General features: G+C 38.3%; 1 protein-coding gene across 5 annotated transcripts in view; it reads left to right on the forward strand.

Annotated features, from left to right (window-relative positions):
• Nucleotides 1-14,083, forward strand: part of LOC128686084 (uncharacterized) — a 249,031-nt gene that overhangs the window by 172,860 nt on the left and 62,088 nt on the right. For 3 of the 5 annotated variants that reach the window (XM_053772734.2, XM_053772737.2, XM_053772735.2), the window contains one exon: nucleotides 2,876-2,949. The exons of the other annotated variants lie outside the window; for them this stretch is intronic. In XM_053772734.2, the coding sequence (XP_053628709.1) occupies nucleotides 2,876-2,949 (74 nt within the window). The remainder of the gene's footprint in view (nucleotides 1-2,875; nucleotides 2,950-14,083) is intronic. 5 annotated transcript variants of the gene reach the window in all.

Consider the following 14,083-nt stretch of genomic DNA (forward strand, 5'->3'; position numbering starts at 1 on the left):
CCGTTGAGAGTATGTGAGCGACATACTCTCAACATAAGGAGGAACACGGCAGAAGGCCTACTGGCCCATACTTGGCAGGTCCTCGTCAAACCAATACCCACTAAAAAAAAATGTTCGCCCAACTCATTATCAATGTTGCCCAAGGAATAAGCTATAATAACCCTATTAACTCGAGTCCCACCCCAAGTCCAACCCCTCTCACTACCTCGGCACTACTTTTGCAGTTTCTCAGTTTTATTGCCGCTCTCTTGTCTCCGGAATTTGTTGGAGATCATCATTATTAGGCTGCATACTATGCCTGACGTCTCGTTTAGTTTTCACGTGAGATTTTATCTGGTTCCATTGTCTCTGATACGTCCATTTCCTTCAAGTGCTTTACCTCTTCTGGCACGGGTACGTGGTTTAGGATGGTGTGGTAAGGCATCTCTCTTTTCCAGTTTTTGTTAGTCGAGGTTTACATCGAGACACTTACTTGAACTTTAATCGATTTCCTTGTCATCCTAAGTAAAATTTCCCATTTAATGTTTATTTTAATCAAGTGACCCGTTATCGTTAATTTTCCCTCTCAGTGATTGTGTAGTAATTTGAGATGAGTTTTACACTTTGTCTCTATGTTAATTTCGCATTATATTTCTGCCTTCTTTCTTGTTGTAAGGTATCCATTCCATTGGACATTCTATACTGTTCTCGATCCGATTCTGAAATTCTTATTCTACGTTTTCTCCATGATCTCTTTTTCTTCGCTTTTGTATTCAAGCATTGCTTATATACCCACCGCTTAGGTTTATACGTCTCTCTCCTTTTGTACTGGGAAAAATCTTCAGTGTCTTTTGTAGTTTCGTGGAAATTCATCATACACTGTATATTTCCGACTAGAACTCACATAGTCTCCGATATCTTGTTTTTATGGTACACTATCTCTCGCTTCCTGTCCTTCTATTCCACTCTCTTACTCACGTTTCAAATTTGTACTGCAGTGTACGCATGCTCCTCGCTGTTCCTCGTATGGACTTCGCCAATGTTAGCTTCACTTTGGCTGAATATACGAATCCAATCTTGATGCTTCTTCTCCTATCATCATCAATGTTGGATGCTGAACGTCCCGGGAAAGAAAACTCTGAGATTATCACCTTGTTTGCCCTTCGTGTCTCTGATTCCCAATGCTGGTCCGTGTCTTTCATATTTCTTCCTGGTTAAAGTCTCCATAGATTAAGTGTTGCGTTTTCCTCTAATACCTATTAGTTCCACCCTCTCAATGATGTTTATAGGATGGCTATATTGTTGTCGTTGTGTTCTTGTTCTTCCCAGGTGATAGTCTCAAAGAGTTTTCTTCCCCAGAAAATTCAACATCTAACAAGGATAATGAAAGGAGAAGAATCATCAAGACTGGATTCGTATATTCAGCCAAAGTGAAACTAACATTGCTTGGAGAGAAGCTGGTTTATTGCTACAGTCACAATCTTTGTGTCTCCTGCTATTGTTTCTGAAATGTAATCAGTGAACCCTCTGTTGCCTATAGCTTTCTTTTTCTTTAAATCTCTATTGTTTTTTCATTAATAAGGCTACCTCCTGACCCTCTGTTACATATCTCTCTCTCTCTTGAACACGTGATATGTTGATGGGAATATTGTTCGTGATATACAAGTAACACGAACAGAGAGTTATATAAAGCTAAATAATCACATTCATTCATATATATATATATATATATATATATATATATATATATATATATATATATATATATATATATATATATATATATATATACATATTTAGTTGGGTTAGGCTAAAATAAATTGTTCTTTGTTATAATAAGGTTAGGTAAGTTTTCTAAGATTCGTTTGGAGCAAAATTTTAAATTTTTACATTAACATTAATGAAAAAAAAATATCTTTAAACGTATAAGAGAAAATTTTAGAAAGGACTTAATATTAAATGAGTTCTTGTTAATTGACCAGTTTTACATATTCGGCACGACACACACACACACACACACACACACACACACACACACACACACACACACACACACACACACACACACACACACACACACACACACACACACACACACACACACACACACACACACACACACACACACACACACACACACACACACACACACACACACACACTCACACACACACACACACACACACACACACACACACACACACACACACACACACACACACACACACACACACACGAGAAAGTTTCTTTTCACAGAGTGACAGAACAATGGAATAAGGGCCAAGAGGAAGTAGTAGTAAGTGCTACATCTACTAGAAGTAAAAAAAAAATACAAGGGCATAGCTCTTCTTCTCTGTCTACAAATAAACAACTAAGTAATCTCATATGTAATAAAATAGGTATAGAAATAAGTGACCGTTAAAACACATTCTACACAGCCTTTTATTTATTTATTTTTTTTGCGTATCTTTTATTTATTATTCAGCTTAGAGATGTAAAGTTGGACTCCCAGGCGCCTCCTGATGACGTGTGACAATAATGATTTGCTGTCTGCGTAGAGTATTTGACACCTCTCATCCAATTATACGAGCTTTTTTTTTTAGCTTGCTATTACTCCCTTTACCCTATTATTTGACCCGTTGCCCTATCATAATACCGGTCACCCCATTATAATTCCTGCCGTCCTTGTGTAACCCCTGTCACCCTGTGACGCACCTGTCACGATATTATATACCTCCTGTCACCCCGTAACACCACTCCTAACCTCACAATAACACCTGTCGCCCCACCATTCCTCCTGTCAGTCCATTACAACACCTCTCGCTCCCCATTATAACACTTGTTACCCTAATATAACACTTGTCACGCCAATGTAACACGCATAAACCCATTGCAGGTGTGTGAGAGGAGGAACCAGTGGCTGCCTCCCTCCCTCCTTCCCTCAAGACGAAAGGAATTCACACCGCTTCGGTAACTATGCTCACATTTATTTTGTACTGATCAGAGAATAGTCCCTCTCATAGAACTCTTTAAAACACCTCTTACAAATATTTATGTATTTCACATAAATGGTAGAATATGAGAGTTCACACTGATAAACAGATTTAAGTAGAAATAAAGATATTTATCGTATCTATATACATTATTATAAATGTAAATACCGAGGGAAGAAGAATGAAGACAGACTATTTTTGTCCTGATGAAGTAGTATGGATTATTTTTATATTATTATTATTATTATTATTATTATTATTATTATTATTATTATTATTATTGTTGTTGTTGTTGTTGTGAAAATTAGCTAAATATGAAGTAGGAAAGTTTTATATTAGGTAATATATAACTAGTGTTGTAGGAAAATATAACTAGTGTTGTAGGAAAATATAACTAGTGTTGTAGGAAAATATAACTAGTGTTGTAGGAAAATATAACTAGTGTTGTAGGAAAATATAACTAGTGTTGTAGGCAAAATATAACTAGTGTTGTAGGCAAAATATAACTAGTGTTGTAGGAAAATATAACTAGTGTTGTAGGCAAAATATAACTAGTGTTGTAGGAAAATATAACTAGTGTTGTAGGCAAAATATAACTAGTGTTGTAGGAAAATATAACTAGTGTTGTAGGCAAAATATAACTAGTGTTGTAGGAAAATATAACTAGTGTTGTAGGAAAATATAACTAGTGTTGTAGGAAAATATAACTAGTGTTGTAGGCAAAATATAACTAGTGTTGTAGGCAAAATATAACTAGTGTTGTAGGAAAATATAACTAGTGTTGTAGGCAAAATATAACTAGTGTTGTAGGAAAATATAACTAGTGTTGTAGGCAAAATATAACTAGTGTTGTAGGCAAAATATAACTAGTGTTGCAGGCAAAATATAACTAGTGTTGCAGGCAAAATATAACTAGTGTTGCAGGAAAATATAACTAGTGTTGTAGGCAAAATATAACTAGTGTTGTAGGCAAAATATAACTAGTGTTGCAGGCAAAATATAACTAGTGTTGTAGGCAAAATATAACTAGTGTTGCAGGCAAAATATAACTAATGTTGCAGGCAAAATATAACTAGTGTTCCAGGCAAAATATAACTAGTGTTGCAGGCAAAATATAACTAGTGCTGCAGGCAAAATATAACTAGTGTTGCAGGAAAATATAACTAGTGTTGCAGGCAAAATATAACTAGTGTTGCAGGCAAAATATAACTAGTGTTGCAGGCAAAGTATAACTAGTGTTGCAGGCAAAATATAACTAGTCTTGCAGGCAAAATATAACTAGTGTTGCAGGCAAAATATAACTAGTGTTGCAGGCAAAATATAACTAGTGTTGCAGGCAAAATATAACTAGTGTTGCAGGCAAAATATAACTAGTGTTGCAGGCAAAATATAACTAGTGCTGCAGGCAAAATATAACTAGTGTTGCAGGCAAAATATAACTAGTGTTGCAGGCAAAATATAACTAGTGTTGCAGGCAAAATATAACTAGTGTTGCAGGCAAAATATAACTAGTGTTGCAGGCAAAATATAACTAGTGTTGCAGGCAAAATATAACTAGTGTTGCAGGCAAAATATAACTAGTGTTGCAGGCAAAATATAACTAGTGTTGCAGGCAAAATATAACTAGTGTTGCAGGCAAAATATAACTAGTGTTGCAGGAAAATATAACTAGTGTTGCAGGCAAAATATAACTAGTGTTGCAGGCAAAATATAACTAGTGTTGCAGGCAAAATATAACTAGTGTTGCAGGCAAAATATAACTAGTGTTGCAGGCAAAATATAACTAGTGTTGCAGGCAAAATATAACTAGTGTTGCAGGCAAAATATAACTAGTGTTGCAGGCAAAATATAACTAGTGTTGCAGGAAAATATAACTAGTGTTGCAGGCAAAATATAACTAGTGTTGCAGGCAAAATATAACTAGTGTTGCAGGCAAAATATAACTAGTGTTGCAGGCAAAATATAACTAGTGTTGCAGGCAAAATATAACTAGTGTTGCAGGCAAAATATAACTAGTGTTGCAGGCAAAATATAACTAGTGTTGCAGGCAAAATATAACTAGTGTTGCAGGCAAAATATAACTAGTGTTGCAGGCAAAATATAACTAGTGTTGCAGGCAAAATATAACTAGTGTTGCAGGCAAAATAACGCTAAATATTTAGGTAAATATGAAGGCAAAGTTCAACGTTTCACTTACGTTAAAAAAGATTGCTGTAAAAAATGATTTATTTTAAATTAAAAAAAAGTTGTTTACATTGGACAATAAATATTTTGGAAAAATAACAACGGAGGAAATTTTAAAAAAAAAAAAAAAAAAAAAAAAAAACTAAAGAGAAGAATACCGGGAGGGAAAGCTAAAATATGTTGGAAAATAAAATGGCAGGTAAACAATAGTAAAATTTTTTGCATTGTGTATTAGAGGTGTTGCATATTAAACAGTCAGAATACAGATCCCTAAAAGGTGATGTCTAGATTATAAATTGCCAGTTTTTGATCCAAAATATTTTTAATTATATTCTGGCAGTGAAATGTTAATCGGGCTATTTGATAGCTAGTTACGTTAGAAATATATTTAACGTTGTAACAGTTGAAGAAGTTGGAGTGAAGAGGTAAAGCTCTTGATCTTGGTTACTTTATTTTGGTTACTTTAGGGATGAGGTTTAGAAGCAGCTGTATTTATAAAATGTAATATGTAAAATTTAAAAAAATATTTTTTTATTCTTTGGGGCTGTAAAAATGAAGAGCATTTGAACATTTCGTGTAGGTTTTTAAAATTAATATATTTGTATAGACTTGTGTATGATGTTAAATGTAAAATTAAGACATTTGTTAAATGAAAGAAAACGGTATAATACTTTTTCGCCTGTTTCTCAAAAAAAAAAAAAATGTCCTTACGTGAGATTTATGAAATCTGACCAACCTGATGGATAACTGAAAGACCGGGTATAATGACCGTGTGAAGGTAACGTAATTAATAACCTTTTAATTGGAGGTTTGAATGAATGTATGAATGGTTGGACGATGCCAAAAAAAATAGGGGCAGCCTCAGGCTTTGAGTGTAGCATTGCTCCTGCAACCGTGACGGTAATTACCCGGATCTCACAGACTCGTTCTGTAATCTTAAAATGGATGGGAACTTAACTCTTGAAGCTTTTTAACATTTGCAAAGGAATAGTGTATACCTGGAGGGTTTCTCGGGAGTCAACGCTCCCACAGTTCGGTCCATGACCAGGCCTCAGTATGAGGCATTATTTTAACCAGTGATACCTAACTGCCTCCAGCATTTTACTAATGCATACCTTGACCTCATACACGACTGACGTTTTCTTATTACAAAACCAGACAAATCGGGTATTATGGTGATATTAGATAATGACCATTAAATACAATGAATCACTTAGCAACAGAGAGACGTACACACCTCCAACAATTTCCTTGATCAGGTTAACAAGAATTTCAGCACACAACTAAAAAGATTAAGGGAAACGATTAACTAATTGGGGAGCATTCGATTAGGTCGGTCACCTTGCCTTATCTTAAAGGGTTAATTAACTAAGACGAACCTGGGAGTCCAGCCTGACCCATCGTTAGTTCAGTCGCCTTAGCTTCATGCAACTTATCAAAGTGGTTAGTAAAACTCCTAATTCCTATGACTGGAAATGATTCGGATGTTTACATTACGAATAGTATAGAACTTACAGAGAGACTGCACAGACTGAACATCCCGAATAACTTCATTTAATAAGTTTTGATCTTACTGCGTTGTTTACCAACGTTCCTATTCCAGATTTAGTAGATTTCCTCAATGAAGAGTTAGACAAATACCTAATGCTCTTCCCTAAGCATACCATTACTGAGTTTATTAACCCTCGTATAGAGGACTGCAAGTCTGATTTTGATAGTAAATTCTATGCTCGAAAACTGGATGGTTATGGCAAATCTCTCAGCCAGGTGCTGAGCAGTGTCCATATGAAATTCTTTGAGACTAAACTGTTGAAAACGTTATACTTAGCACAGCAAAATAGTCTAGGTACGTTCATAATATATACCTTTGGCCGGGAGATCAGAACCTTGACGATTTCCTAATAAGGCTCAATAGCCATGCAGATTCTATTAAGTTTACTGTTGAACTGGAAAGTGATAAAAACCTATCATTCTTGGACTAATTGATTCAAATAACAGACAGTTAATTCAACTTTCCTGTATATAGGAAGGCCACTGATGACGAAGGCTTTCAAAATTCATAATATAAATACCGCTTTCAAAAAAAAAAATCAACTTAGAAACACAAGTTAATTAAGAATTTCCAAGCCGATGTGGTCGGAGGGGTACACAAAATTCCTCGCACTATATGCAATAAATATTGTACAGGCCAGTCTGGAAGTACAATCACAAAGTTAACTGGCTAGAATCTTAGGTCATCGTACCGAACAGTTCAATGACTGAACGAAACTTGATTCAGTCCTCCTTAATTAAAATGACAGCCATCTGGTGTATAAGCCTAGGGCTATATAAGTTAGATTCATACATTGTTGATACTCCAATACTGAAACTATGTACTGTGCCAAAACAAAAGCATTCACATTGCTAAACTCACAAACTAGTATTTAGTCACTTAGCCATAATACCAACTTACCTCATAATTTGTAATATTTTACAATTAAGAATAAAACTAAGTAATTACCTAACCTAACCTAAGTATGCCCGAAATGCCTAGCCATGCTAAGCGTTCTAGTGGTACACTCTGTAATCACAATTTTACTACATGTAAACCAAACAATAACCAAATTTCCACACTCCGACTTGGGCTTCGTATTAACTGATTCGTAAAGTAATAACAAACGTAGCCGTGAGATCACAAGACGTAGTCACCAATTCACACTTGAGGTTAGATGAAGCCATTATGGGCTGATAAATACTGATAGATACTTGCCCGAGGTCTCTGGGAGTGTTCCAGATGTCAAGAATTTCCATCTCCCCGGCATCGTAATTACTAGGTTGCGAAGTTGTAGGGGCCATGACAAGTTGCTTATGGCCTTAATAACTCTTATTTTATAGGAAACTGGCTTTTGTTTTAGCATGGTACGACTTCATAGTCTCCTATAAACCTTCCTATTTTTTCTTATAATGCAAAAGGAACCCATTTTCTTTGACTATTTATGCTAAGACTAGTGTATTCTAGGCCTAGCCTGTGAATAAATAACAAAAAGGCACAATACCGTGACTGGAACAATACACAAATAACCCGCACATAAAAGAGAGAAGCTTACGACGACGTTTCGGTCCGACTTGGACCATTGACAAAGTCACACTTTGTGACTGTCAATGGTCCTAGCCTGTGGTTCTGCTGCCATGCGCCTCGACGACATAGGCAGCTGAAACAAATCAATTTTGCAGACTAAAAGCTAGGACGGAGACCACGTGAAACGACGATGCGCGACGAATTATTTAGTTGTGTTGTAAGTTCTTCTTCTCTCTCTCTCTCTCTCTCTCTCTTTTTCTCTGATACTGAAATGGATAATGTGCTTCAAGTCTCTCTCTCTCTCTCTCTCTCTCTCTCTCTCTCTCTCTCTCTCTCTCTCTCTCTCTCTCTCTCTCTCTCTCTCTCTCTCTCTCTCTCTCTTTCTTTCTCTCTTTCTCTCTCTCTCTCCTATTTTCGTACCACAGCCCAATTTAAACCCCAGCCCAATTTAAACCCCAGCCCTGTCTGGGGTATACTACCATCCCCGGGATGCGACCCACTTACTGCTACCTGAAGAGAGGCAGCAGGTGTAAAGAAACATGCCCAGCGTTTCAACCCTTGCCGGGGATCGAACCATGGACACTCAGTTTGTGAGGTGAATGCGCTGCCAACCTAGTTTTATGTGTTTCTATTTTTCTTTTTCTTATTTGTTATTCGTAATTACATTTAACCTGGCTTGACTTGCGTGTTTATAGTTTCGTTAAGAGAAGCAGAATACTATTTTCCCCCTAGCACGTCTTTTATCAGACCATAATGGCTTCATCTAACCTCAAGTGTGAATTGGTGACTACGTCTTGTGATCTCACGGCTACGTTTGTTATTACTTTACGAATCAGTTAATACGAAGCCCAAGTCGGAGTGTGGAATTTTGTATCGCAATGCGGCCTGTGAACACTTAACTTTTTCTCTGTTTCATGGTACTGTCTGACGTGTGGTGGCACCACCAGCACCGCCACTGCCTCTCCCGTCTTCTGGCGGATTCCTGAAGTTTTAACCTTTTTTTCCACTCTCTCTTATTACAAACACATTATAATATAATAATATATAATATGAATATGATATCTATGTGCTGTGTTGCTCCTATTTCTCAAAATTTGGGCTTCATATGTATAATTGCAACGTGCATATGAAAATAAAGTTTATATGGATTTATGCAAGCTATTGCCGCAGCCGGGCTGTGGTTCCTACTTTGGATTGCGTGCGGCCAGGAGTAACAGCCTAGTTGATCAGGCCCTAATCCACCGGAAGACCTGGTCAAGGACTGGGCCGCGGGTTCGTTGACCCCTCGGAACGACCTCCAGGAAAACTCCAGGTAGGTAGACGCAAGTACTTATGACTTTTTCCGGTTTTTTGTCGGTGTCGCAATTCGTTCTCTGCACTTGTGCGTGTGTTAGTTGCCATTTGTCAAAGGCACTAGTCGACAGACACTGAGGCTTTCGTGTGTATTTAGTGCATGAGTGTTCCCACCGAGTTGTGTTTGAGGAGGGACGGAGTGTCGAGTCTCAGCTCCTGGTCCCGCCTCTTTAACTGCCATCACTAGCATTATTGATTACTGGCCACATGAGCCTTGTCATACCTTCTCTTGAAACCATGTATTGAGGTTTTCTCTAACACTTTCTCATCTACCTCCTTCCATTATTTACCATCAGGAGATTCAACTTAAAGAAAAAAATGAGTCGTCTCTGTTTTCCATTTGTGTCTTTATCTTCAGTCTATGTCTGTCTTAATTCTTCTGGAGTCGTCAGGTGTGTGTGTGTGTGTGTGTGTGTGTGTGTGTGTGTGTGTGTGTGTGTGTGTGCGTGTGTGTAGGAAGAAAATACATTTGCCATATTTCCTGGTGCCAGACGACTGATAAACTCTTATCTGAGTCTCCGACCACAACGAAATTCAATTATTATTTCTTGTTGAGTTGAATGAATCCCTTGAATGCTGTCCTGTATAACCGAGTGTAACTAATAAGCACAGGAGACCATTATTATTATTATTATTATTATTATTATTATTATTATTATTATTATTATTATTATTATTATTATTAATGTTATTATTATTATTATTATTATTATTATTATTATTATTATTATTATTATTATTAATGTTGCTGTTATTAGTATTATTATTAGTAGTATTATTGTTAATGTTGCTATTATTATTATTATTATTATTATTATTATTATTATTATTATTATTATTATTATTATTATTATTATTATTATTGTCACTGCAACGAACGAATGTCTTGATAATTAAAGATTCTTTCTGAGTGATAAATTAGCGTGCCGAGGTGTCTCTCAACTTACTGAAAGTAATGCAAACTGAACGAACTCGATGATGATGATTTCACCGTCAATAGATGGCAGCACCGATACCGCTTGGTGGCGAGAGGCAACGATTTGCCGCAGGAGGCATTCCGAGTGTTGTGTGTGTGTTTGTAATTACCAAGTTGCGCCTTGAAGGAGAGGGGAGAGGTGGGAGGAGGATGGGGGGGAAGGAAGGAGAGTTGGTGCTTCTGACCAGGCTTTAATAACATTTCAGTTCCGTTTCTACGCTCCCGTGACACGGCTCCCTCCCATGTTCAACGATCTTGTCCTCGTCCTCTCTGTTAGCGTATGCTTCACGATTCGCCGAGGGTGGGTGATGGAACCTCTGCCTCATGTCACAGATCGTGGTTCAGATATTTCCTGCTCCTTCATCCTTCTACGCAAATCAGATTCGCTTCCTCTTGTATATTTCCTCGTAACTCGGTTCCCGTCAGTAGTAGGACTAGCCTGCTTGCAAATTCTTAAGCTTTCTCGAGTTTCTGTGTGTTTGGTTAGGAGGTGTTCTGTACTGGTGCTATGTACTCCTGTCAGCATAGTTGCTGATCCCCTACATGTGTTGTATAGCTTATCTGTGTATCATAGTACCATCCATATGTTTTACATACACGACCCCTTTGCGCGGGACGCTACCTCGCTCTCAGTCCACGCATAGGTCTACCAGGCAACACACGGCAGGTTGGGCTCCCTTACCACAGTCTGACAATATATAGTGTAACCATCCACAAGTGTGTTTATCTTCAACCATCATATCTCGTTTCGAACCCCCACGACACTCGAGGATTGGCCAGACGTGGCCAAGCATAACGTAACCTAAACTAGCCTAATATAACCTAGAGTAACATAACCTAGTTTAAATTAGCATAACCTATAGTAACTTAACCCGGACTAGCTTGAATAACCAAGCCTAACAATACCTAACCTAACTTAGCATAATCCAACCTAACTAATACTGGAAATTATATCGAGGACAAAATTATAAATATATGAGCTGGATGTGTGAGATAGAAAGTGAGTGAAGGATGTGGGTTACTGAGGGTGTTTGGGGATGGGTTGGAGTGGGAGGAGTTGATGTTAGTATAGCTGGGGCTGGGCCTGAAGTTGGTGTAGCTGGGGTGGGTGTTACTAGGGTGGGTGTACCTGGGGGGAGTGCCTGGGGTGTGTGTATCTGGGGTGGGTGTAGCTGGGATGGGTATGGCTGAAGTGGGTGTGGCTGGGGTGGGTGTAGCTGGGATGGGTATGGCTGAAGTGGGTGTGGCTGGGGTGGGTGTAGCTGGAGTTATTACCAACGTCTAGCTACAGGGGCGGAGGTACAACTACACGTGCCCTGTCTCCAGTACTATTGTTCTTCGTTGCTTGTGTAATTAGTGTTTACATTCGCGTCGTGGTTCTTCTGTTGCCTTCCTCTTCAGTGATCCTGGCTGTATTCTTTTAACTCTTCTTGAATCGTTGTTTTAAAAAAAATATTAGTTAGTTTTGAAGTCTTGTTGGCTCGTTGCTTTAAATCTTACCTCGTTGTTTTGAAATCTTCTTAACTAGGCTCTCCTTCCAAAATCTGCTTGCCTAGGTTTTCAAGATCTGTTTTGGTGGCAAGGCTTTCATGTTGAAACCTGCTTGGCTAGGCTTTTGTTTTAGCCTCGTGGCTCTCCTGGGTGTTGCTTAGAAATTCTTTAGGAATTGTTTGGGTCTTATTTCAAACCTTTTCTAAGATTCTTGTGGGTCTTGTTTGACCTTAATTTGAGATTGATATTTCTTGTTTGCTGTCTATTCCTTGTTTTCTTTTTTTCGCTATTTATTCCATGTTTGCTATCTTTTGGTTGTTATATATTGTTTCTATATATTCATTGTTTGCTGTCTACCTCTTGTTGGTTATGTACTCCTTGTTTGCTATTTATTTCATGTTTACTATGTATTATTCTATTGTTTGCTATCTTTTCTTAGTCTGCGCCATACTATTTATACCGTGATTGCTATCCTTCGATTTCATCTATTTCTTATTCGCTATCCCTGGCTTTCTTGTTTGCTATCTAAGCCTCATTTGCTATCTGTTCTTTGTTGGCATCTTGCTCCAGCACTGAGTGTCACTGTTCAACGCTTGTTTTTCATTCTCTTTGTTTCCTTGTGCGCGTCTTTATTATTTTTTATTATAGCTTAACCTTGCTAACTCCATATTTAGTCAATATCCCGTTTGGTGGGGCCTTGAGCGAATAGGAGGGAAGGAAGGAATGTGTTGATGGAGGGTGGGAAGGAAAAATGGAGAGAGGAAAAGAGGGAGGAGGGAGGGGGAGAGGGAGGAAAAGAGAAGAGAAGAATTAAAGGAGGGACTAATGGGGGGGGGGAATTGAAGGAGGTAGAGAGGGCTGGGGAAATGGAGGAAGGGAGGAATGGAGAGGACAGATATTAAGGGACGGAGGAAAGAAGATGAGGAGAGAGGGAGATGTGCAGTCAGCAATGTGGCAAGAAGAGGAAGATAAACAATAACAAGAGAGAAGATTGTCTATCATTCCCCTGCGGATTTAGTGCTTCCCCTGAGCATTATAATAACGCACACACACGCACACACACACACACACACTCACACACTCACACACACACACACACACACACACACACACACACACACACACACACACACACACACACACACACACACACACACACACACACACACACACACACACACACACATACACGACACTTGACCTTTTCGTCAGCATATCAGGTCATCTGGTGATGACCTCGTGGGTGACGGGGTGAGGAGGAGCAATGGGGGAGAGGAGGAGCAGGGGGGAAGAGGAGGATTAATGAAAGACAGGGAGGGTATTGAGTAGTTGTTTTGACTTGTCATTTGAGGTTTAACCACAAGTTCCTCGAGGAATTCCTGCTGATTGGCTCATTAAAAGTATCTTGAAAAATTATCAACACTGGCCTAGTTGTGGCCGGTGGTGTACCTTCAATCTGAAGTGTGTAAGCGCCGCAGATGTGATCAGTTTTTGTGGGTGAAATAGTGTAAATTTTTATTCTCGTTTAATCAAGTTAAATAAATTTCAGTTATCTCCTGAACGACTTCAGTATTTAATGACTGAAGCATCATGAAGAATGAGAATGGGAATATTTACTGAGAAAACGTTTTGCCACACAGTGGCTTCATAGGTCCAATACAAAGAAGAACGGTAGAAGAAGAGAAGGAGGAGTTTGAGGTAATCAGTCTTTCAGCCTGGAATTGATGTATTCAGTCCATAAGCCTTTCAAGATTGATGGTGAGGGGGCTCTTGATCCGAGGAATTGAACTTTTCCCCTTCCTGCCTGAATCTAATATTAATGCATCACATTCCACAGGCGCTGTATGACTCCTATTAGTCTAGCGTTTTCCTCTGATTAAAATAAAATAATTGTGAACATCAGTCTTCAGTGGCTGGTTCATCGCATGAAATGGATGAAAAAATTCTTAACTTTAATTTAGGTAGACGCACATTTTATTGTATTCTGTGAAATACCTGGAGAATGCCTAGTCTGCTCGGCTTTTACCTAGATAACAATAAAGTCAAACG

This window comes from Cherax quadricarinatus, chromosome 9 (genome assembly GCF_038502225.1).
Source record: "Cherax quadricarinatus isolate ZL_2023a chromosome 9, ASM3850222v1, whole genome shotgun sequence".
Taxonomy (NCBI): domain Eukaryota; kingdom Metazoa; phylum Arthropoda; class Malacostraca; order Decapoda; family Parastacidae; genus Cherax; species Cherax quadricarinatus.